General features: G+C 36.5%; 1 protein-coding gene across 3 annotated transcripts in view; it reads right to left on the bottom strand.

Annotated features, from left to right (window-relative positions):
* Positions 1-397: 397 nt before the first annotated feature.
* The window catches only part of C8H8orf34 (chromosome 8 C8orf34 homolog), a 480,957-nt gene continuing 457,553 nt past the window's right edge, over positions 398-23,801 (bottom strand). For 2 of the 3 annotated variants that reach the window (XM_008000806.3, XM_038000419.2), the window contains 2 exons: positions 3,503-3,562; positions 398-1,186 (listed from right to left, as the gene is read on the bottom strand). In XM_008000806.3, the coding sequence (XP_007998997.2) occupies positions 1,179-1,186; positions 3,503-3,562 (68 nt within the window). In that variant the 3' untranslated portion in view covers positions 398-1,178. The remainder of the gene's footprint in view (positions 1,187-3,502; positions 3,563-23,801) is intronic. The other variant, XM_008000808.3, reaches the window with a different exon arrangement.

Below are 23,801 nucleotides of genomic sequence, written 5' to 3'. Positions count from 1 at the left end.
GAGTTTTAAATAGAAGAATGTTCTGGTCCCCTAAACTTACTTTCTTGCCTTCTCTCCTTTCTGATTAAAAAATTTACTGTTTCTAAACCTTCCTTTTTTCTACCTATAAAACATAACACTTTTATAAAAATGTGTCACATGAGTTTCTATACACAAGAAAATGTTAATGTAAGAAAGATTGTTACATTATTGTAAAGATTGTTACGTTATTTGATTTAGGGAATTGATTTAATTTATACAATCTGAATTTTTAAAAATTCTTTATCCATGTTCTGGCCTTTAACATTTGTTTCCTTGATATAGTTTTGTAATTTAAGTTTATGAAAGCTTAAATTACTTTAAAGCATAAAAGAACAGAAAGCAAACTTAGATTAAGACAAATAAAATAAAACAGACAGTAGAGATATCAATAGATTTACTTAGATCCATTCACTTAGCATCAATGCATAACACATTCCAAAAGCGAGCATATATTAAATTTAAAATGGATCATCTTAATTGGATTCAATAATTGCATAAATGGTCAAACGATTTTCATTTTCTATGTTTTGGGCCATGCATTTCATTCCTTATTGGTTTGCTTTATTGAATTAACATAACAATTATTCGTTTTAATAGGAATGGAGAAAATAATCATGAGAAAGAGCAGTAGCGGAGCATATACTTCTTACTGCTGCTGCACACAACATATATGGCAGGTGATGATACCAAACAGCTGACTTCTGCAGAGACCTAAATGGCACATCTTGGCACATGTGGATAAGTATAATGTTTAGTAATCTAAAAAATGAGAAAATATTATAAAAATAGAAGAAGTAGAAAACCCTAGACAAGTTAAAATACAGAAAAATTTTAAGCAAAGTTATTTGAATCAGGCAATATTTAATATATCAAATATTAATCTTAATAACTATGTATAAAGTAATCTAAATCCAGGACACTAACCATGTCAAAAGGCAGCTGGCCTCCTGACCACCTCATAATCCTTTGCCAGGATTAGTGTTCTCTGATTACATACTTGGGCACCCCCTGGTTACAATAGTACTTGTTTATTATTGAGATTATAAAAATAACCATTCTCTAAATGATTACACATAGTAAATAAAATTAGAACTATACATAAGGATTCGAATAACTGCGATTTCTTTAAGGACCACTTGCAACTTCTTCTGTCTGTTTCACAAACCTGCAGAGGAGAAATGAGACAGAAGAAAATGTGCTTAATAACATGTTTACATTATAGCATATTTAAAAAGAAAAATTGCGATTTTAATGCTTTCCTCTATTGCAATGAACTTTTACAAGGATATTGACATTAGAATACTACCTCTATTAATCATATTTGCAGCCTATATATCAATTTCTGATATCTGTATAAAATTGTAATCACATTAGATGGTGATATGGCTAGGCTTTGTGTCCTCACCCGAATCTTGTGTTGAATTACAATCCTCATAATCTCAAGAGAGATACCAGGTGGAGGTAATTGAATCATGGGTATGATTTCCCCCATGCTGTTCTTGAGATACTGAGTTCTCACGAGATCTGATGGTTTTATAAGGGTTTCCTCCCCGTTCACTTGGCACTTCTTCCTGCTGCCTTGTGAAGAAGGTGCCTTGCCTCCCTTTTGCCTTCTGCCATGATTGTAAGTTTCCTGAGGCCTCCCAGCCATGCTGAACTGTGAGGCACTTAAATCTCTTTTCTTTATAAATTACCCAGTCTCGGGTATGTCTTTATAGCAGTGTGAAAACAGACTAATACCAATGGCAAGGGAAACAGTCATGTTTCTAGAATATTTTACATGATTTTTCTGCTTTGTGTCATAGTTATATTTAATGTTTTTGATTCGCCAATGTAGACCATAAACATTTTGAAGGAAGACCTTCAATCTCCATCTTACTCACAGGACCTGAAATAATGCTTTGTGTGTGGCATTTGCTCAGTAAATATTTATTTGATGCAAGAGAGGGAGAAAAGTTAGAGAGGAAGAGAAAGAGAGGGAGAGTCTGGTTGTTTTTGCACACACTTTTTGTTTATCTGGAATACTTTACTTATTCCAACCAACCCCAGCTAACTCTTTTATCAACTGCATCTTTCATTCCTTTAGGCCTCACCCTTAGACATTACTTTCTCTTGACCCTTTGACTACTAGTCAAGACAGAACTCTCCTGATGTGCATACTTATCCTCATACTTCTAAATCACCATCAGCAGCATTTTTCTATAAATAGCTGTTCACTGTGTGTCTTCTCCACAATTTAGTAAGTTCCATGATGAGAAAACTTATGATTGGTGCTGTATCACCCATGATAATGACATGTGCTGTTCTCTGACAGTAGTTACTGATCTATTATAGGTTTTAAATATGAATCACATGAGTGACAATTTACTTGGTTAGAGCTCTTGAACTGAACAGCAGTATGCCTGTACATCATACAAAGTGCACTTGACGGGCTGAGGAAGAGAACCTTGTGATAGTTCTGTACCTATATCCTTAATATATATCTCATCCTTCATAATGAATTCATAGCTTTCTAATGTACAGATTGCTATAATTTTTCTAATCAATCTCTTTTTTGGTTATTAAGTTGTTTCTATTTTTTACATGTTTTCCATGTTTTCTTGTAAAACATGTTTCATGCTTTATTATAAAACATATGGCAATGAACATAATATTCTGATAGCTATATCATAGTACATTGAAGAAATTATTTATTCAGGTAATGTCCTAATGCAGAATTATTGAGTCAAGAGCAATTACAGCAGAGCAAAATTAAATGAGCAGACAAGGGTAACAGTAAACTCCCCATTACTCAAGGTGTTTATGTAGAGTCTGGGTACTGCAGGGGTACTGGCAGGGGTACTGGCAGGGGTACTGCAGAGAAAAGGTGAGCATTAGTTAGGGAAGGAGTGGCTGGTTCTAAATTCTTTCCAGTTTGATATTCTGTGATTATATGAAAGGTAAGGACAAGCTCAACACCTTTGCTTTTCTCTGGAAAATACTTAAGAGATGACAAAGTGATTTATTTTTTATCTTTGTGTATCCAGTTCATAAAATAGCCTCATATTCATGGACATGAAATTGTTCTGAGATCCTATAACTGCAGGGGATATATAATAGCATCATAGAGTCCATGGCCTGTATGTGGGAGAATAAGTTTTTCAGCCCATATATATCTAGAAGATACTATTTTTTCCTGCCGAGGAGAAAGGGTTTAAAATCCCCATCTTCCCACCTTAGCAAGGGAGAATGCAGGCTAAATGAGAACTCCAAAACCTATAGAACACACACACACACACACAGAAACACACACACACACACACACACACACACAGTCTCTCTCTCTCAGGAAATCTTATAATCTTATGCAGTTACTTGGAGAAAATCCTATTCTCATTAGAGGTCATGAGGACTATGTATTTTTTTAATACAAATCCTGAGCAGTTTTAGAAGGTACCCATCATTACCTGACATTGATATTGAGTGCCCTGAGCAAACATACCAGAGTAGACCAGTGTAGGACAAGAAGAGCATGGAACGCAAAGAAGAAGATCTGCGGAACCTGCACAACGAAAGAAACAGAGATAATATGCCAGGCCAGAAAAAATCATTGATTAAATACCATGCCCTAGCCTTTTAACCAATTTCTAGTGAAGATTAATTGCAATTAATATCAAAACTATATTTATAGTAGGTAGTGTCCTGCAATTCTAAATTTTAACTGCTTAGTAGTGTGTATACCCTCATTCCATTATTCAGTCATTTTCCACTTAAACCTCTGGTAATTTTTCCAATAAAATCTAAGGCAAAATGCCCCTCCAGGTAGTGTTCTGGATATGCATATAGTCTGTGTGAAGATCCCATAAGAATTGCAGTCATAATTGTGACGCCCAGCGTGGGTTAGGCAGGAAAGCCATGGTCTGCTCTGCAGACTGCTCCCCTAACACATCTTATTCAGCCCCAGGCAGGTACATGCTACTTATTGTGATGCTACAAAATTATAAATTACTATCATATTATCAAGCTATATGATTTCATGAGGTAGTATATATATGTGTGTGTGTCTGTGTATGTGTATATGTGTATATATATGTGTGTACACATATATATGCAAACACACTATATTGCCTGGTTCATAGCATTATAGGCTAAATGTGATTCCTCTGAACCCAGCCCAGAGGCAGAAGAATATAAGACTATCTTTGAAGGAAGGAAAAAGAAGTGCCTAGTGGGGAAATGGGGCTTGACTATTCTAGTTCAAAAGAGTGGCAAAATAAAACAGAGGGTGAAAGCAGATGAAATAAGAAAGATAAGCAATTCCACTTGTCTGGAAAAGAATGGAAATAGATGAAGTTCAAATTTTCCACAGCATCTCTTGGAACACTAGCCCTACAAGATGTTAATCTAGATGATTCACAAACAAATGGTTATTGGTCAAATAATTTTGGACAACATCATACTATATCTGATTTTTTAAGGATCAAAATATACAACAGCACATTAAAGATTCATAGAAGTCCTACACTAAGGAAAATGATTTAACCTGATATTTACCAAAGTTATTTTATAACAGATTTTTATTGAACACTCACTTTTAAAAATCCTATAAAGCATTCATTGGTTAAGTGCTACTTCAACTAGAATGAAATGGCTTATTGATTTGGTTGTCATTTCATACATTCTGCAGCAAAATGGAAAAAAAGCATGGATTTTATATTCAGCCAGACCCAAGTTTAAATTTTATCTTCACCCTTTCCTATATAGGTCACCTCGAGGAAGTTAGCATCGCTCAGCATCCTTCACAGAGGATGGTTCTAAGCAAAACACCTTTGGAAGGATCAAGTAATGGGCATTTAACATTTTTCAGTATTAAAATTTAGATGAATAGGAACTAAAAAAGTATTTGGATTGAAGGTAGAGGTTGTATATAGAAGGTAGATGCTGGATACAGCTGGAGAACTTGGTGAATTGTTATAAATCTTATACATGGGAGGGTTTGAAATAAAATAATGATCTATTTATGTTCGAGTGTTCTTTGCCACCCAAAGGTGTTAAAGGTGCTGACAAGGGAGTGGTTGAATTCATGCTCTGTATTAGTGGTTCTTAAATTTTAGAGTGTATAAGAATCAGCCACAGGGCTTTTTAAAACACAGGTTGCTGGGCTCCAATATCAGAGTTTCTGATTCAGTAGATCTGGGATGGAGCCCAAAGAAACTGTGCTTCTACTAATTAACAAGAGATGCTGATGCTGATACTGCTGGTTTGAGAACTCCACTTTGAGCATCACTGTTTCGGCGTAGCACAGACCTTAGAGTGAAGGATGAAACTAGCTGTGGCCTTACACACTTGGAGATAGACGAGTAATCAAGTGTCTGGGTACTAAAACGAGACTGAAGTGCAGGTTTAGTAGAAAATGAGGAATTTTAAGGGAAGGAGGTTTGTGACAGCAGATTACAGTAATGTAAGACTTTAGAGTTGGATGCTATTTCACATTTGATAAGAAAAAATATATATGCAGCCTACGAGAATAACTAGATTTGAGAAGCAAGGAATTATAATGGCAGGATATTAGATAAGTCACCCAAGTAGGAATTAAAATTTTCTGATGAAAATAGTTGTGGTAGAGAGGAAAACAGTGAGCCAGATGTAAGCATCTCACAGGAATGAAGAAAAGTGATTGGTAAGACTATAGTGACCAGGACGAGAACAGAACAACAATAAATGGTAGGAGCCTTGAAAAAAGAATTTCAGGTAGAATGTTGATGCTATCTCATGGTGCTTGGCACAGGGCAATGGAAAGAAGCAACAGCTTCCTCTGGTGGAGGCTAACATGGACCCAGTGTTTTCTAGGAGGAACTCATTTCAAATAAGACTAAAAAAAAAACCATATAAAGTATTATTTTAATACCACCGAAGAACAATCAATTTGCCAATCAAGTTCCAGTCCCATAGAGCATGGTGCAAAGATCTGGAAAATATTCAACAATACAAGTGCAGGCTAAGACTTTATTTTGATGAGTATGGGGCAAAGGAGGGTGGCCAAGGATAACAGAGAATCAAAAAACAGAATTAACTGATTTCAAGTTTCTGAAATAAACTTTGTCATAAGGCTTTTCTTGCATGGAAATTACTTAGGCATTCAGCCTGGTACTGCTTCCTTCTCTTTTGAAGTAGGACTCCCCTATACTGGGGATAACCCATTATTTCCTATACTTGTGTGAATGTAAGAAATGAAGCAGCTTTGATGGGGGAAACAACAAATAAGAGAGTGGCCATCAACTCTGAAAATAACCATAATATTATGGATTAGAACACTATTTCTTCTTGAGGATAATGCCATATGCTACAAGTTTTTTCAGAGAGAAATAGCAAAACAAATCTCCTAAGGCAATGCACGACAAAGCACGTGTTGGGATTAAAGTGAATTCTATGTTGATGCACCATGTTCATTGCAACTCTGATGAACTATGTTTACTACAGAAGAACAGCACATTGAACATATGATATGTCATTGAACACATCCTGTTTTCTATCAGATATCAACAAACCACTTATTACATGCATGTATCTGTGTTTCTAGAGGTTATAAACTCACTGAATAAACAGAAGACAAAGATAGAGACTTAGGTGTGGCCACTTCTCAAGTGATCTTTAAAAGTTATGTAACCAATTTGAACTAAATTTATTCATTCATGAAGTCGATTCACTAAATATTTGTTAATTAAAAAAATTATGAATGCATAAACATCTATTAAGTATTTGTTGAACATTTCCAATGAAAAATAGGGATTTTAAGATTAAACTTTTCTTAATAGGCGAATTTCTTATAATTAGGTAGAAGCGATGTATAAACTATAAAGCCTTATATAAGTGGTAGAAGCTTAAAAAACTTTTTTAAAGTTTTAAAATGGATAATCCTATGTGTCCTAATATGGAAAAGAAAGTCACATATAATTTATGTCTAAGAACACAAGAAAAAGCTATGTTTTTGGTCTGAAGAATGTTTAATTATACTAAAGATGATATACAGTTTTGAGATACTTAGTCAACATTTCAAAACAAGTCATTTTGAAGAAATTTGGCAGCATGCTTTGAGCAGTTGTTGTACTTTTAATAGCTTACCACGGGATTGAAAACATACTTAATGTAATTACTAGATGCTATTTATTTTATTCTGTCAAAATTCTAATTTTTATGTTTATCATATATGGCTCCCTTAATTTTCTGGATGACTTTGCTTGTAGATAATAATTTGGAACACTGTAAATATAACTAAATCAAGTTGAAGTTTCCATTAAAAGCAGATTTTCTACTCAAATATATTACTGCTTCGGTTTCTTTATATGTTGTTTTCCCTTACTTTCTTATTTTATAGTGTTTTCTTTACGTTAAAACGATCTCAGTATAGAGTGAGATCATTCCTCTCTTGATGTTATCTTTACACACATCCCTCCCACCCTGAAAGGTTTATCTAGCTTTTAGGGACACAGTGAAATTTCGGAGTAGAGGATATGGTCTTAGGCTAGATTTGAATTTAAATTGCACTTACTAATTCTCTTTTCTTGGGAAAAAATATTTAACAAATCTGAGTTTGTAAAATCATATTAATAATGCCCATATAATAAATTGTCACAAGGATTAAATAAGATACCACTACATGGCACATAAGAATCAAAATTTAATACATGTTACTTCTGTCCCATTTCCTCCTCCTTCAGAAATGCATTTGTGTCTGTATAAGCCTTAAAATGTCAATGGCTCATAACAGGCTTTAAGGAGAAATGGAATGCTGTAATTCTAAATATCTCCCTAAAAGAGATTTGGTGGATCTATTTAACGTTAGTGATTGCAGCAGCGGACCATCTGGAGCAGCTGCTGTGAAGACACCAGCTGTAGCAGGGGAGGCGTGGCCAGGGATCTGCACTCCATGGAGCCAGTGGAAGCTGGGAAAAGGTGGAAGCTGCCTGCGTCTGAGTTGGCAGGTGGTAGCCCCACCCAAAGGGCACAGGTGCAGCTGCCCAGTCACGGCTTTGGACCCAGGCATCCCTGTGCTCTTGGGGACCCAGCAAGATCACCTGCCTCTGCAGGCTCAGAAGTGACTGCTCGCACTGCCTGGCCTCTCCCTGACTCCTGATGCCCACTCTGATCTCGGAGCAAAGTTGTGGCTCAGTTCGGGCACTGTCACAACCCACCTGGGTGTGCATGCACTTGGGGCAGTGCTGACATGCCAGCCCCCTGCTGCCTCAGCCCCCTCCAGACTTTGAGCACCCACAAGCACAGGAGAAGGGCTGAGGGAGTGCTGAGGGCAGTTCAGTGAGGGCCTACAGGCGCCCTATGGCACAAACAATCTGGGTGCCATGGGCACCATGAATGGTAGGTTGATGGTGGCAGGAGGCAAACATGCTCCAGGGCAGAAAGGGGTGGGTCCCCAGTAAAGTCCTACCTTCAAGCTGTGGATGGACGGAAGCCTGGGGGCTGGGCTGCCAGTTCCGCAGACCAAATTGAGAACTTATGATGTTCCTCCTGGGCCCACCCATGGACCAGTCGGTACACACTTCCTCCCCTCTGAAGCCCATAAAAACCTGGACTCAGCCAGACTTGGTCAAATGTGGAACTACCTGTCCATGGAGAGGAGCTACCCACTGTGGGTCTCCTCTCAGGTGAGAGCTGAGCAGATGTCAGGATGACCTGCCTGCAGAAAGGAGCTACCCAGCTGGAGTCTCTGGAGAGCTGTCCTGTCGCTCCATAAAGCACTTCTTGACCTTACTCACCCTCCAGTTGTATGCGTACCTCATTCTTCCTGGATGCAGGACAAGAACTTTCAACCCCCAGATAGCGGGACTGAAAGAACTGTAACACAAACAGGGTTGAAACATGCCCCTTACTCACCACCGTGTGGGCTACCAGAAGGAGAGAAGAGCTATGGCCCTGCAGGGACCCCAGACCTAGGAGCTCCCTGAGTCAGGGCTTTGACACCCTCTTTGGGGCTCTGTGGTTCCTGGCATCTCCAAGCTTGCAGGCACCACCACATTCTTCAGTGTCAACAGCAGAAGCTGCTTGTGGTATGCCTAGTCCAGCTGCAGCCTCACAGGAGCCAACACCCATGCTGGTGCCTGGAGCTACCTGTCCTCCTGCAGCCAGCATGCCTGGCTGTGTGCAGCAACCAGACTCTGTGCCCGCTCACTCATGCACCCCTTACTACTCTGTACCTGGCTTGACCTTGACAGGCATGGAATCTGGGAGGGTAGCATGAGCCGAGCACAGCCTGCCAGACCAAGCAGGCAGGATGAGACCAGCAGGCTCAAGCAAAACTAGGCAAAGGTGCCACTGGCCACAGATGTTTCCAGCTGGTGAAGCAATACCCCAAAGATCCCCAAAGACTGACATTAGGCTATGTGTCAGTTTTCTCAATTTATTATTCAATTAGCTCTCTGTTAAAATATATGCTAACTCAGTAAGAAAAAATTATTATGTCATACTTTTGGAGCTCTGGGCTCAGAGCTCTTCTTTTTAATCTTCACATGCCCTCTTTATTATGCCTACACAAGTAGTTTCTTCAGCCACCATGTCTATCCTCAGACTACCTCCTATGAGACCATGCCAGTTAACTTCTATACTAGCTCAAACAATGGAAATACAGTATAACATCTGCTGGAGAGAATAGTTTATTCATTGGTTTTCTTCACTTAAGTCTGAAGTAGGAGGAAAAAGGAGAATGAAACAGTAAGGTAGGTTGGGAACAATGATGGTATAGCTCTGGGTCCCCCAATTAGGAGCATGAAATATTTACATGGTGAAAATCCTGAGTAATGGGTTCTCTTTTTTTTTTTGTAGTTTCACTTGCTAAATTGCTCAAGCTGGACTCCAACTCCCGGGCTCTCGCCTCAGCCTCTCAGTAGCTGGGACCACAAGCATGCACCACCATCGCTGGCTCCAAAACCCTTTCCTTCAGCTTGAGAGAGCACCTAAGAGCATTGCATAAGATAAATATATCACCCATGAACTCATCTAATAGAGAGGTCACTCTTTTTGCCCCAAATTAGGACTATAAAACCTTTCCCCTGTAGTGCTAAATTGTATCAGAGGCATAAATTGAATGTAGAAGCCATAGAATAATTAAGAGACACAGAAAAATGAGCTCTAGTTTCACAGGTGAAAAGAGAAATCATTTCTAGTTAGTAAGTAAAAGGCAGAAAGTATTTAGCAGAGAACCCTAGGGGAGAGCATTTGCCTTTACTCTCATGTAGTTAGTATATCCCTGATAGTTAAAATCTGACAATTGGGCAACTGTAGATGCACTTGAGTGCAAGCCCTTTCTCTGCAATTTACCAGTCTGGGACCACTGGGAAGAAGCAAGACCTTAGCTGAGTCTTCTGACTCCCAGGTTTTCTCCACTTCATGATAGCCTCCAGAAAAAGGAAATTAGCCTCCCACTGAGAAAGTTAAGTGGCGGATGTGTATGCTCAGAAGAAAAGATGAATCATTAGTAAATTATAGTGAACACTTAAGTGACTGGCAACAAAACTATATAAAGGAGTGAGACTATTATGTCAATAATTACATCAGTAAAAGTAAATAGATACCTAATAATAAGCAAAAGACTGAAGTCCTTGTAGGAGAGCAGATAAACTAAATACAGTTGTCCCTAAGGGTTCCAAGACCCCTGTGGATGTTAAAAATCCAAGCATGCTCAAGTCCCTTATAAAAAATGGCACAGTATTTGCAAATAACCTATGCACATCCTCTTACATATTTTAAATCATCTCCTCATTACTTATAATAACTAATACAGTATAAATGTTATGTGAATGTTTTTACACTTTTTTATTATTTCTTGTTTTTGAATATGTATTTTTGATCCGTGGTTGGTTGAATCTGCAGATGTAAAACCCAGTAGATACAGCAGGATGACTTCATTGCCGCTCTTTTCATAAGTAGAAACCATTTTATATGGTATATACTTAAAAGTAAAAACTTAGAACTAATATTTACCAAGCACATACTATGTTTGGCAAAACTAAAAACCATTAAAAAGTAAATATTTTCTTAGTCCATGAAAACAAAATGCAAAAATCTGAAAATTTACTGGCTCTGCCCAAATTTATTGAAATATTTTAGAGTGTAAAAATCCCTATCCAGTAACAGCAGGATAAATTATTCAGATAAAGCATTGCACTGAAAGTGCATAGAATAGCTGGATAAAATATTTTTAAAAATCTGTGTGAAGGCACCAAACATCTATCAAAGCAGTGAAGTATTAAATGGCCAATATCCCAGATAATGAAGAAATAAAGAGAAATGAGCATACAATTTGGAGACATGCTTCCTCTAAAGGTATCTACCAATTTCAGAAGAGACTCCTGAGAGGCTGAGACCCTAAAGAAGGGTTGTAAAATCCTCCCAGGCTAAAGGAAAAAAGAAAGTGTAGTTGTAATCTTACTGAGAAATGTGACCCAAATAAATTCCCTAGGTTTTAAGTTTCTAAACTGAAAGGCCACACTGGAAGATTAAGAGTAAAATGGAAATATACAGCCCTTGCAAGGAATAAAGCCCAACTTAAAATCTTTTAGATTTTTTATTTAATTCAAATAATCTCAAATTGCTAGTTTCCCTGTACCTCTGCTAGAAGCAAGATAAAATACTCTCTAGAAGAAGATAACATCACCATAGGCTTCAAATTATCTTTGCAACATATCATATATAATGCTCAACACTTAATCAAAAATAAGCAGACACACATGATGACAAGGCCATGTGTTCTAAAGCCAAGAAAAAATAACAAAGAATAGAAACACCCACAGGAATCACATAATAAACTTATCAAACATGGATTTTAAAATAAACATGCTTAATAAGAAAATTAAAGATAATATCTAGAATTTTAGAAAGAAGTAGAAACTACAAATGAACTAATTAAAAATGCCAAAATAAACACAATTACAAGTCAACTTCTATATTAAACAGCAAATTTGATAGCATTAAAGAGAGAAACAAACTACATTTATTCAGAATTATACTCACAGTTAAATGGATGGAAATATGTGAGCAGGAAGTAAGGAGAATTATTTTGCATATAGTTAGAATGTCTAGTATATGTGTAATTGAAAGCTTTGGTGATCTTAAAACATAGTCTTCAAATTCTTTTGTTTTCCCAAGTGGTAGAACCATGTCCATTGACCTTGACTATTTTAACTATGACTGCTTGACCAACAAAGATGGCCAATGTGGTGTTGTGAGTTTCCAAGCTCAGGACTTAAGGAATAGGACTTTTCCACTTCCTGTCTTTATTCTTACAATCCAGCTACAATAATGTGAAAAAGTCCAAATATTTCATGGAGAGGTCTATATTTCCTATAGACATGAGAAAATGTCTATAGGAGAGAAATCAAGGTCTTTGGCCAGCAGCCTTGAATAAACTCTCAGCCAACAGTAACCACCAATTTACTAGATATGAGAGTTAACCATCTTGCAAGTGTATCCTCCAGTCCTAGGTAAATCACTGCAGCTGACATGTCATGGAAAAGGCATGAGCCTCCATGCTGAGCCCTGCCCAAATTGCAGATATATGTACTAAATGAGTGATTATTGTTTTAGACCAATAACGTTTGGGGTGATTTGTTAGGCAGCAATAGCTGTATGGAAGAGGAACCAAAACAAGACTCAAAAGAGAACAAGGCACAATCCACAACTACTAAACATATAAAAACGATAGATTTAGAAACACTGTGATCATCCAAGCCTAATACAAAGAACCTAGGATTAAACTGAGCTTAATCACATGTAGGCTTACCATGATAAAGCTGCAAAAATAAAAGACAAATGGGAAATCTTAACATTTGAAGAAGTAATAATCTAACAGGTGACTAAAAATATTATTAGTAGTAATAATCTACAGGTGAAAATAAAATGACAGATATCATTTTATCTTCTCAACATAAAGATGAAATGGTATCTTTGAAGTGCTGAAAGAAAAAAAACTTTCTTGATTTTTAAACTCAGTGAACATATCCCTTAAAAGCAGAAACTGAGAAATTTCAGGCAAAGATAATTCACCACCAGTAATTACAAACTAAAACAAATATTGGTTTTTGTTATTTAGGCAGAACAAAGGTGATCCAATATGTAATTTCAGAGATATTGAAAAAAAAGGAATAGTGACAAACAGAATAAAACTGGGAAAATATAAATGGATATTGGCAATATTTTAAAATAATAATAAAGCCTTATGGTGTTTTAAAATATAGGGGATTTAAATACATGCCAACACTCCTGTAAAATTCGGGATGAAGAGATACAAAGCTAAAAATGTTTTAAGTTTTACAAAGCTAAAATATAAAAGGACCAATTGACCTGAAACTTTTCCACATTAAGCAATACATTGTTGCAATCTCAAGAACAACTATCGAAATAATCTTAAAAGAGTATATAACCTTCAAGCTAAAATAGAATAAAAGAGCAATAACAAAAAAACTATCCCAAAAAGGCAAAAAAGAGGGAAAATGAAAACATAACATAGTGGGGAAAATAAAATATAAAGTATAAAGTAAGTTGATAATATAGTAAATTAAAAAAATAACTATAATAATAATTACACTATGCACAAGTAGACTCAATGAGTTAAACAGAAAGGATTGCTAGAATTGATTAAACAAATAGCTTAACTACACGTTGTTTTTGAAGAGAATTGTCTGATATATGTGAATACAGAAATGAGGAAAAGTTAGAGAATAAAAATCATACACCATATAAACCAATTTTTAAAAAGCTGGGTTACCAATGTCATAGAATGTGGAATTTAATGCAGAATTAATTGCTAGGGATACAGGGAAATGTCTCCTAATAATAAAAAGTTCAATTCACCAGGAAGATACACTTCTAAATTTATATAAAACTAATAATATAGCACCAAAATTTATAAAGCAGGAATTAATACAAAGAGAAACAGTCAAATCCATAATCATAGCAGGAGGTGTTGACACATATCTCTTGGTAACTGATAAAACAACAGCCCCCAAAACATACAGTAAGACGATGGAATATTTGAACAACACAATCAGCCAACTATACCTAACGGACACGTAAAGAAAACTGCACTCAGCAACAGCAAAATACATTTTACCATTGTTTTCCTAGAACTTGGTGCTTCTAAATATTTACCCAAAGCTGGTCATTTACTGGATCATTAAGGAAGTCTCAACACATTTCAAATGATTTAAACCATCCATACAGAGCTTGTTCTTTCAACAAAACAAATGCAGGATGACAATAAAGCTGGACTTAGAGGAAACATTTAAAACTTAAACCCACATATCAGAAAAAAAATGCAAGCCTGAAATTCAATGAGGCAGCCATCTACTTTGTGCCAGATATCTTCTATTTTTCTGCCAGATATAATTGTTGTCTTTAATACCAAGCTTTTTGCTTAAGGAGACTGAAGTTTGTGGTCTGTATCAACAGAACTCCCAAACTCTCTCCTTATATATAGGTTTTGCCATAAGGAGCCTCAGCTAAGAATGAAGGCATGGAAGAGAGTAAAAATTGAGGGTATTTATTCTGCCTGAATCCTTCCTCATCTTAATCTAGTTTTTCTTTTGTTGTTGTTGTTTTGTTTTTTTGTTTTGAGGCCGAGTCTCGCTCTGTAGCCCAGGCTGGAGTGTGGTGGCACAGTCTCGGCTCACTGCAAGCTCTGCCTCCTGGGTTTATGCCATTCTCCTGCCTCAGCCTCCTGAGTAGCTGGGACTACCGGCACCCGCCACCACGTCTGGCGAAATTTTTTTTGTGTTTTTAGTAGAGACTGGGTTTCACTGTGTTAGCCAGGATGGTCTCGATCTCCTGACCTCGTGATCCGCCTGCCTTGGCTTCCCAAAGTGCTGGGATTACAGGCACGAGCCACCGCATCTGGCCTAGTTTGTCTTTCAATATTTATTTATTTATTTATTTATTTATTTAGAGGCAGGGTCTTACTCTTGTCAGCCAGGCTGGAGTGCCCTGCTGCATTCACAGCTCACTGCAGCCTCGACCTCCCAGGCTCAAGTGATCCTCTTGCCTCAGCTTCCCAAGTAGCAAGTACCTGGGAATACAGATATGCACCTAATTTTAAAAGTATTTTTAGTAGAGAGAGGGTTTTGCCATGTTGCCCAGGCTGGTCTCAAACTCCTGGGCTCAAGCAATCTGCCTGCCTTGGCCTCTCAATTGAAGGTTATAGTTAAAGTTAATTAGATGAATTAAACCCAATTGGTTTTCTTAAATTCTATGTGCGATTAATAAAGGGGATACTTAGCTTTACCATACTGACTGATGAAAATAATATTATATTTCTTCAAGGGTATTTATAAACTTCTTGCATCTGATTTGATTCATAAAAGCATATTATTTAGTACTTAGATATTAAATCTCTAGCCAAGATGATCTGAAAAGTACAGAATAAGTAACATCTGATATCTATCCTCAGGGGTATTTTATTTTAATTGAGGGGAAAATATGAGCAGTATAAAACAATTGCAAAAGTTTGAAGATGGCAGATTTGACTCTTGTTAAGTTTCAATACATAGGGCCTTAAATGAGAAAATGACAACAAAGCTGAGGAAAATTGATTTACATCAGTGAGGATGTTTTGTTACACTGCAATTATTCTGAAACTAGACTCATTACCACTGCAGATACACTGAAGATGTTATTGATGACTTTTTTTTTTAATTGTCAGTTGACAGTGAACCTTTCATGGACTACCAAACTCAATTCTCTACATAGAAATGTTTGTAATAAATGTTCATAAGCAACACAAAAATATTATTCTAAGTTATTAGAAAAATCAAGAACACTTTCAACACTGCCTATTTTTTAATTTGTGAAATGCAATGTGCAAAAAATACTATGAAAAGTATAATTCAGTTTAAAAAACATGATCCATTGACCACCATCTAAGTTAAGAAATATAATTCTGACAGCCCTGAAGCTCCATCATTATTACCTGCACAAAACTATCTATTATAAATACATTTATATAGATATAAATATATAGATATATTATATTATATATATTTTATATTTTTATTTATAACTATTATACTATACAATAATCTATTATAAATTTATATAGCTATAAATTAAAAAGGTAAGGATTTACTTGCCTTTCTGTATATTTTAACAAGGTATCAAAGCATATTGAAAAACTATTGTTTAGATTTTCCTGATATCGTAGAAATTTTGGTCTCCTTTGATTATCGTAGAAATTTTGGTCTTTTAGGTCATCCCTGACCTAAAAGAGAAATGCGTCAGTAGTTCATCAAGTATGATGTTTTCTGTAGGATTTTTGGAAATACACTTTTTTTAGATTAAGAAATTTTTCTTACAGTTCAAAGCCACTGAATTTTTTGTCATGATTAGATGTCAAAATTTATTGAACACTTTTTATGCATTATTGACATCATGTTTCTCATTTATTATGTTAGTGTGGCTAATTTCCTGATAAATTTTCAAAAATTAATTTGGTAATATATTTCTGTAATAAACTCAATGTAGTAGGGACGTATTATCCTTTATACGTTATAGGAATTGGTTTAGTGCCAATTTGTTTAGAATTTTTATATCTATGTTCATAAGTCAATTGGCTTATTTGGCAAAAAGTTTTTCTTTCTTATCATTCCTTTTATGTATTGGAATCGAGGTTAGCTAGTCTTATAAAATGGAATGGGAAGTGTTTCCTCTTGGATTCTATGCAAGTGTTTGCATAATATTAGAATTATTTCTTAAAATTTTAAAAGAATTCAGGCCCCATATGGACCTGAAAATATTTTCATATGAGGTTTTTAAATTATGAATTTAATTTTTTAGATATATGACTACTCAGATTTTGTATTTCCTGTGTGTTAGCTTTGGTAAATTGTATTTTCTAGAGATTTCTGTGTTACATTTGAATTTTAAGGTTTGTCTAACAAACTCTGAAAATATGTATCACTAATACACGTAAAATTGAATGCACAAATATATTCTTCATGGTATTGTTTAAAATAATTTTGGGCCAGACATGGTGGTGTATGCCTGTAACCCCAAAACTTTGGGAGGCCGATGCTGGCAGATTGCTTAAGCTCATGAGTTTGAGACCAGCCTGGGCAACATGGGGTAATCTTGTCTCCACAAAAACCACAAAAAAAAAAAAAAAAAAAAAAAAAATCTGGCATGGTGGCATACACCTGTAGTCCCAGCTACTCAGGAGGCTGAGGTGAGAGGATGGTGTGAGCCCGGGAGGCAGAGGTTGCAATGAGCTGAGATCACACTACAGCTCTCCAGCCTCAGCAAGAGACAGACCTTGTCTCAAATAATAATAGTAATAAGTTTTCAATGGCATATGAGCTGTAGTTATATTATAATAAGTTATAATATGTCCAGATAATAAAATGCTATGTACTTATTTTAAAAATCATCTTACACCAGCTGGACATGGTGGCTCATGCCTGTAATCCCAGCACTTTGGGAGGCTGAGGCGGGCAGATCACCTGAGGTCGGGAGTTCAAGACCAGCTTGACCAATATGGAGAAACTCCATATGTGCTAAAAATATAAAATTAGGCAGGCATGGTGGTGCACATCTGTAATCCCAGCTACTCGGGAGGCTGAGGCAGGAGAATCAGTTGAACCTGGGAGGCAGAGGTTGTGGTGAGCCAAGATTGCGCCATTGCACTCCAGTCTGGGCAACAAGAATGAAACTCCATCTCAAAAAATAAATAAATAAATAATCTTACAGAGGACTATTTGACAATATGGAAAATATTTATAATATATGCTAAAGCCACTTTGTAAAACTGTATATCGAATGTATATTATCATATATTATTGTATAGATGATTGTAGAGATGATCTCAGGTGTGAATATGCATGTACACACAAGCCTGTGTGAGACAGAATGAACACGAGAATAATTTTTTAAAAAAATTTCTGCATTAAAAACAACAAAGTAATCACAGAAAGTATTTTGGGATGGTGAGATTGTAGGTGATTTTCATTTTACTATTTATTATTTTTCCTTATTAAATATATCTCCTTCAAATTAAAGCATCGTATTTCCTCTTTCCATTAGATAGATTCTGAGAATTACCTGAATGCCATCAGACAAAACTAATTTACCTTAAGTTCTGAATGTGAATCTTTGTGGACTTAATCCTATCGACACTATAGAGTGTATTTGTGAAAGAAGCTGCTGGTTAGCGGAAAGGATTCAGACACTGTTGACATTTTTTAAATGCAGTATGACAGTATGAATTGAAAACCTTTGGGCAGCTAGAGGGAAATGATTTTGGCTAATAAGAAAAACTCATTGCCTGATCAGAGGGTAAAGATAGCAACCTAAATTCTGACCGAGGTAGGGATGGAAGGTAAATGAGTGAAACAAATGGGTTGGAAAACATTCTGAAGTTGGAGAAACTATGGCAAACTGGACAGGTGTTCAGCTCAAGCTAATTCTTACTATGAGGGAAGGCAAGCCTAGTATTGCCGTATCTTCTGTTTTTCAAAGAGAGTATCTGAACTTTTTGAGATCTCCTAATTTTTAAATGTTAGATTTATTTTTGCTAAAAGGTTGTTACGGCCAAACAAAGCACATCTGCAGACACACCCAGCCCATAGGCTGGCAGTTCATAATCCCTTATTCTTAAATACTACAATACAAAGATAAACAATCAGTGCCTTTTGAAACCCCAGCCTTAGCTATCAGCTTGAGCCCCAGGAGAGGCTTTTAACAAAAGCAGTAAGTCATTCCAAAATACCAGTTTTTCTCAAAAGTTATATCTAAAATTAAGAAAGAAATCTCAGTTACAAGAGAAAATATATAAACATGGCCTCATAGACAATAAATTCCCTGAATATCCCTCCTCTGTATATGCATTTATTTTTCATCTAAAGAGGCCTAATCTGAATTCTTAATTTTGGATTCAGAACACGAACACTGAAGCAAAAGAAAAGCCGATGAACGTAGAAAGCACTGTGCTAACTTCCGTAGAATTTTCTTTATTTCTGACCTCTGATCAACAAAGTAGCTAAAGATCCATGAAAAGTCACTGTCATTCTTTTGGGCTTCAGTTTCCTCACTTGTAAAATTAAGAGGTTGGGTGGATATTTCTTATCTTTAAAATGTTATGAGTCAATGAGACTACCTATACAGTGAGAAGAGAGCCACATAACATTTGCGATCCATTTATAGGAAGTAGTCATGTATACTTTGGAACTTCAAGTAAGGGCTTACTCTGAAATTAATCAAGTTTTACAGAATTGAAAATATAACCCAGAGCTACATATACTTACTGTTGTTCAGCTGATAGATTAATAACTATACTCAGTAACAGCAAAGTTTTAAAAAGCACTTTTTAAATTATTTGTTTCACCCTCCTATGAGCTAGGCTGCACTATTGGTCTATCTTTACTCTCTGCCTAATAAAGAAGATAGATAGCTTTCTAAAAGAAATCCAAATTACTCTATAGTCTTTTGTGCAAACAGCATGTCTCAGGGAGGTGCTTACTCTTTGAGATGGGACTAGTGTAGAGGTAGTTTAGAACCCAGTTTTCTTCTCATCAATTCACGACATATGCAAAGAACCAGGGCCTCCTCAAGTTTTAAATTATTTGAATCCAAAGCTACAGATATAAATGCTCTCATTGGAGTTCTTCCCTATGCAAAGATTTCCCCACTATCTACTTAATCAATTCATACTTCTTATCCTTACAACCTGGACCCTCTCTGCTCTTCTCATGACTTAGTTTTCCAGGCATATTTCCCTATTGCCCACTGTATCTAATGTGCCTCCCCAAACAGTATTAATTGTTATGTTTCCTGGGCCATCAAGTGTAACCAATGTTCTTCTTGTCTTCGTGCCCTTGCCCATGCTATGGTTCTTGCTTATATGACCTTCTTGTCCATCCCTGCCCTTCAAAATCTTATGCATCCCTCAGTCCAAACACCACTTGCCTCGTGAAGATCTCTCTAATCTCGTGTTTCTACTCTCAGCTCTGTGATATTTCCCTCCTATGGTTTCTTTAACATTTTATTTCTCTTAAGAAACAGCGTGCCTAATGCTTCAGATGCTTATGTACTTCTCTATAACTTGGTAGGGAGAAACATACAAGAAAGTCCAACAGATGGTAGCTTCTCAATATATGCATGTTGACTTTTCAAGATCCACAAATATGATTGCTTTAAGGGGGTAATCTGGCCCATAGGGCTTATGAGACTTATTGGAAAATCTTAACTAAATACCTGGTTTGGGACAAAAATCCCAGATCTGTTTAATTTGAGAAGGTGAAGCAGGTTAATGCTTCAAAAAGAGCCAAAGAAAATCATGAAACACTTTGGCTGGTGTGAATATGCTCAAGTTCTTGCAGTGACAAAAAATATACAAAACAATCCATGGAGAAAAACAATAGGCGTTGCTTGCAGCCAGCCAATACATTCTTACTTGCGAAAGATATGCTCCATCTGATATAAGGCTACCCTGTAACCTACATCCGTCAAGGTTAAAGAATGAACTAGATTTTCTTTTATTTTGTAGTTTTAGGCCACACCTGGAGCAAATATAAGAATATTCCAAGACAAATAAAAAGTGTTTAATAAAATAATTAAAAACATGTGCCACTCCTTTATAACTCTGATTTTTAAAAATAACAAAAATTAGGGCCATGTATCCTCTATTCTAACTTTTAAAGACTTTTAACTCCATACATTGCTCCAATCCAAATAATTATGCATTGTAAAAGAATAGTTCTATCATCTCATGGTTTAAATACAGCCTTCTCTGATGCTTGTTAAGACATTTTCTGGTGACTATTGCACATGATAAAGACATGTCAATGAACAAAGGAGGTAGTCTGAAGCATGTAACCTTATATATTGTTGAGCAACTTGACACAATTTTCCATTACACTTAATAATAGTTTATGTGGTGAGATTAAGTTTTATATGTTATTAAATGTTACCATTTAAATTTTTTTCTAGGGACTTACGAATCAATTGGACCTTTCATAATATCACAGTTTTACCACAAACATGGGGAACATTTCAAAATAGGAATAGCACACGAATGATTCAGAGGCATTTACCCTCTAGAAACTGTAAAAAAGTTATTCAGATCCCAATAATTCTCTACAACCAGTATTATAGTGAAAAATCGCAATTTGGCATTGCAATGTTTTGCTTTTACCAAATAATTAACAGTAATTGTTTTTACCTTACTTTTATATTTATTGGTTAAAGATCAATCCTAAAATATTTATGATACTAACATAATAAATATGCAGATGTCTGATATACCTAATTTAGAGATTTATCATCTCATAAGAGTTTAGATGCCCTGAATTTTTTAGAAGCTTTAGAACTTTCTAAAGCTCATAATATATTGAAAATGAAGACATGGGATTAAAAAATTATCAAGCCTGGGAAGGTCCAGGCGGGAGTGAGCTGTGATCATGCCACTGCACACTGCACTCCAGCCTGGTCAACAGCGTGAGACTCTGTTTAAGGGGAAAAAAAAAAAAAAAAAAAAAGCCAGGCGAGGTGGCTCACGCCTGTAATCCTAGCACTTTTCGGAGGCCAGGGCAGGTGGATCACGAGGTCAGGAGATCCAGAACATCCTGGCTAACACGGTAAAACCCCGTCTCTACTAAAAATACAAAAAATTAGCCAGGAGTGGTAGCGGGCGCCTGTAGTCCCAGCTACTGGGGAGGCTGAGGCGGGAGAATGGTGTGAACCCGGGAGGTGGAGCTTGCAGTGAGCCGAGATGGTGCCACTGCACTCCAGCCTGGGCGACAGAGCAAGACTCCATCTGAAAAAAATGAACAAATAAACAAACAAACAAACAAAAACAGACATGGTGCTTCACACCTGTAATCCTAGTACTTTGGGAGGCCAAGGCAGGAGGATCACTTGAGCTAAAGGAGTTTGAGACCAGCCTGGGCAACATAGCAAGACCTTGTCTCTATTTAAAAGCTAAATAAATAAATAAATAAAATTTTTAAAAAGAAGAAAAGTATCAAGACTTCTTTTGATTTTCTGAAAGAACCTACTACAGATTACTAGAAAGTTTTGGGTTTTTTCTTTAAGAGCTCATTTTTCTAGCTATCTTCATCTATTTTTATTGTACTACTATTGTTGTTTTATTCTTAGTTGTTTCCACTGAGTGTTATGTCTTTTCTCTACAAATACTTGTGTTGTGTGAGATAACCTAGCTGACCTTTAAATAATAACAAAGCACCACTCCAAGTCCTGTCTCACTTATTTCCTGAGAAATGTATACTCAAATTTCTAGTGCCTATTTCTGATGCCACAATCCTCATGATGCCCTGACACTTGTCTGACCTAATTGGCTATTAACTCATGTTAGCCTTTACATTCCATACAGTGCACGCTTTCTGACCCATCCCTTCTATGTCTTCATTAGATAGATCAGTCTGTTAGTGCCTTATCTTGAGTCTGGTGACATATGTCTTATCTTGAGTCTGGTGACATAATCAACTCTAACACCCTAGTACCACTATCTCAAATATTGCTCAAATACAAATCTTTTGAGACTGCCTGGAAAGAAGTAATCTGAGGTTAGGTGAAGGAGAAGAAACTTTTTTTTTTTTAAAGGTGAAAAACCTGGCCACATTCTGGGTGGCCAATGGAATATGGTAGCTCCACTTATTGTACTAAGCTCTTCTGCTCTCAAGAGTCATAGCATCAACTGTGTCACTCCTAGTAATGAGAGGGGAAGTCTTGGGTGAAGCATGGGTCAATGAAAATGAATAGCACTGAGCCCAGTCAGCAGACCTCCATTCTAGTCCTGCCTCTGCCACTAAGTGACATGAACATGTCCACAATCTCTTGGAACTTCAATTTCCCCATCACTAAATTGAGAGAATTAAGACTGAGATGATTAGATTAGATTAGCTTCTCCTGAGCTCCTAGAGTACTACTTCCTCCAAAAATCAATAGATTCTGTAAATTACAGGCATTCTGAAAATAGATGTGCATAGGCATTCTACAAGAACTCAAATAGGCCGGGCGTGGTGGCTCACGCCAGTAATCCCAGCACTTTGGGAGGCCAAGGTGGGTACATCACCTGAGGTCAGGAGTTTGAGACCAGCCTGGCCAACATGGTGAAACCCCATCTCAACTAAAAATACAAAAATTAGCCAGGCGTGGTGGCACATGCCTGTAATCCCAGCTGCTGGAGAGGATGAGACACAAGAATCGCTTGAATGCGGGAGGCGGAGGTTGCAGTGAGCCGAGATCGCGCCACTGCCTTCCAGCCTTGGCAATGGAGTGAGACTCTGTCTCAAAAATAATAATAATAATACTAAAATAAAATAAAACTCAAATAAATATATTTTTCAAAAGCTGAACTAATCGAAGTCAAGCAGATCTCATTGCCACAGGACTACCCAGTGATTAGACTATGTGAATATTTTAGAAGAGGCTCTATGGCATTTCCTCAAGTCTAATAATGGCCAACATTTCCCCCATTTTAAACCAGGATGCTTATTATATTTGATCTGTTCACTTAAAATTGTAGAATTGCTTTGCTCCTCTTGAAAAACTGTTTTTATATCAACGATATGGTCTTACAATTATGAATTTCTCAAATATTGTAATACGTAGACTTGACCAAAACTTATTTTTCCACAGAATTGTTTTTAATACCTTCTCATGAAACTAGGGCCCAAATAAGCAGATTTAATCTGGTTCTACACCCCATTATGAAAATATCATACTTCCCTTCCTCAAATAAAGAGAAAACTAAGCTGATGAAATCAAGGACTATAGGAGTAGAGAAACAC

This window comes from Chlorocebus sabaeus, chromosome 8, assembly GCF_047675955.1.
Source record: "Chlorocebus sabaeus isolate Y175 chromosome 8, mChlSab1.0.hap1, whole genome shotgun sequence".
NCBI classification, from domain to species: domain Eukaryota; kingdom Metazoa; phylum Chordata; class Mammalia; order Primates; family Cercopithecidae; genus Chlorocebus; species Chlorocebus sabaeus.
Note: the sequence above shows the minus strand (reverse complement) of the source record. Positions and strands in the feature narration are given on the sequence as shown.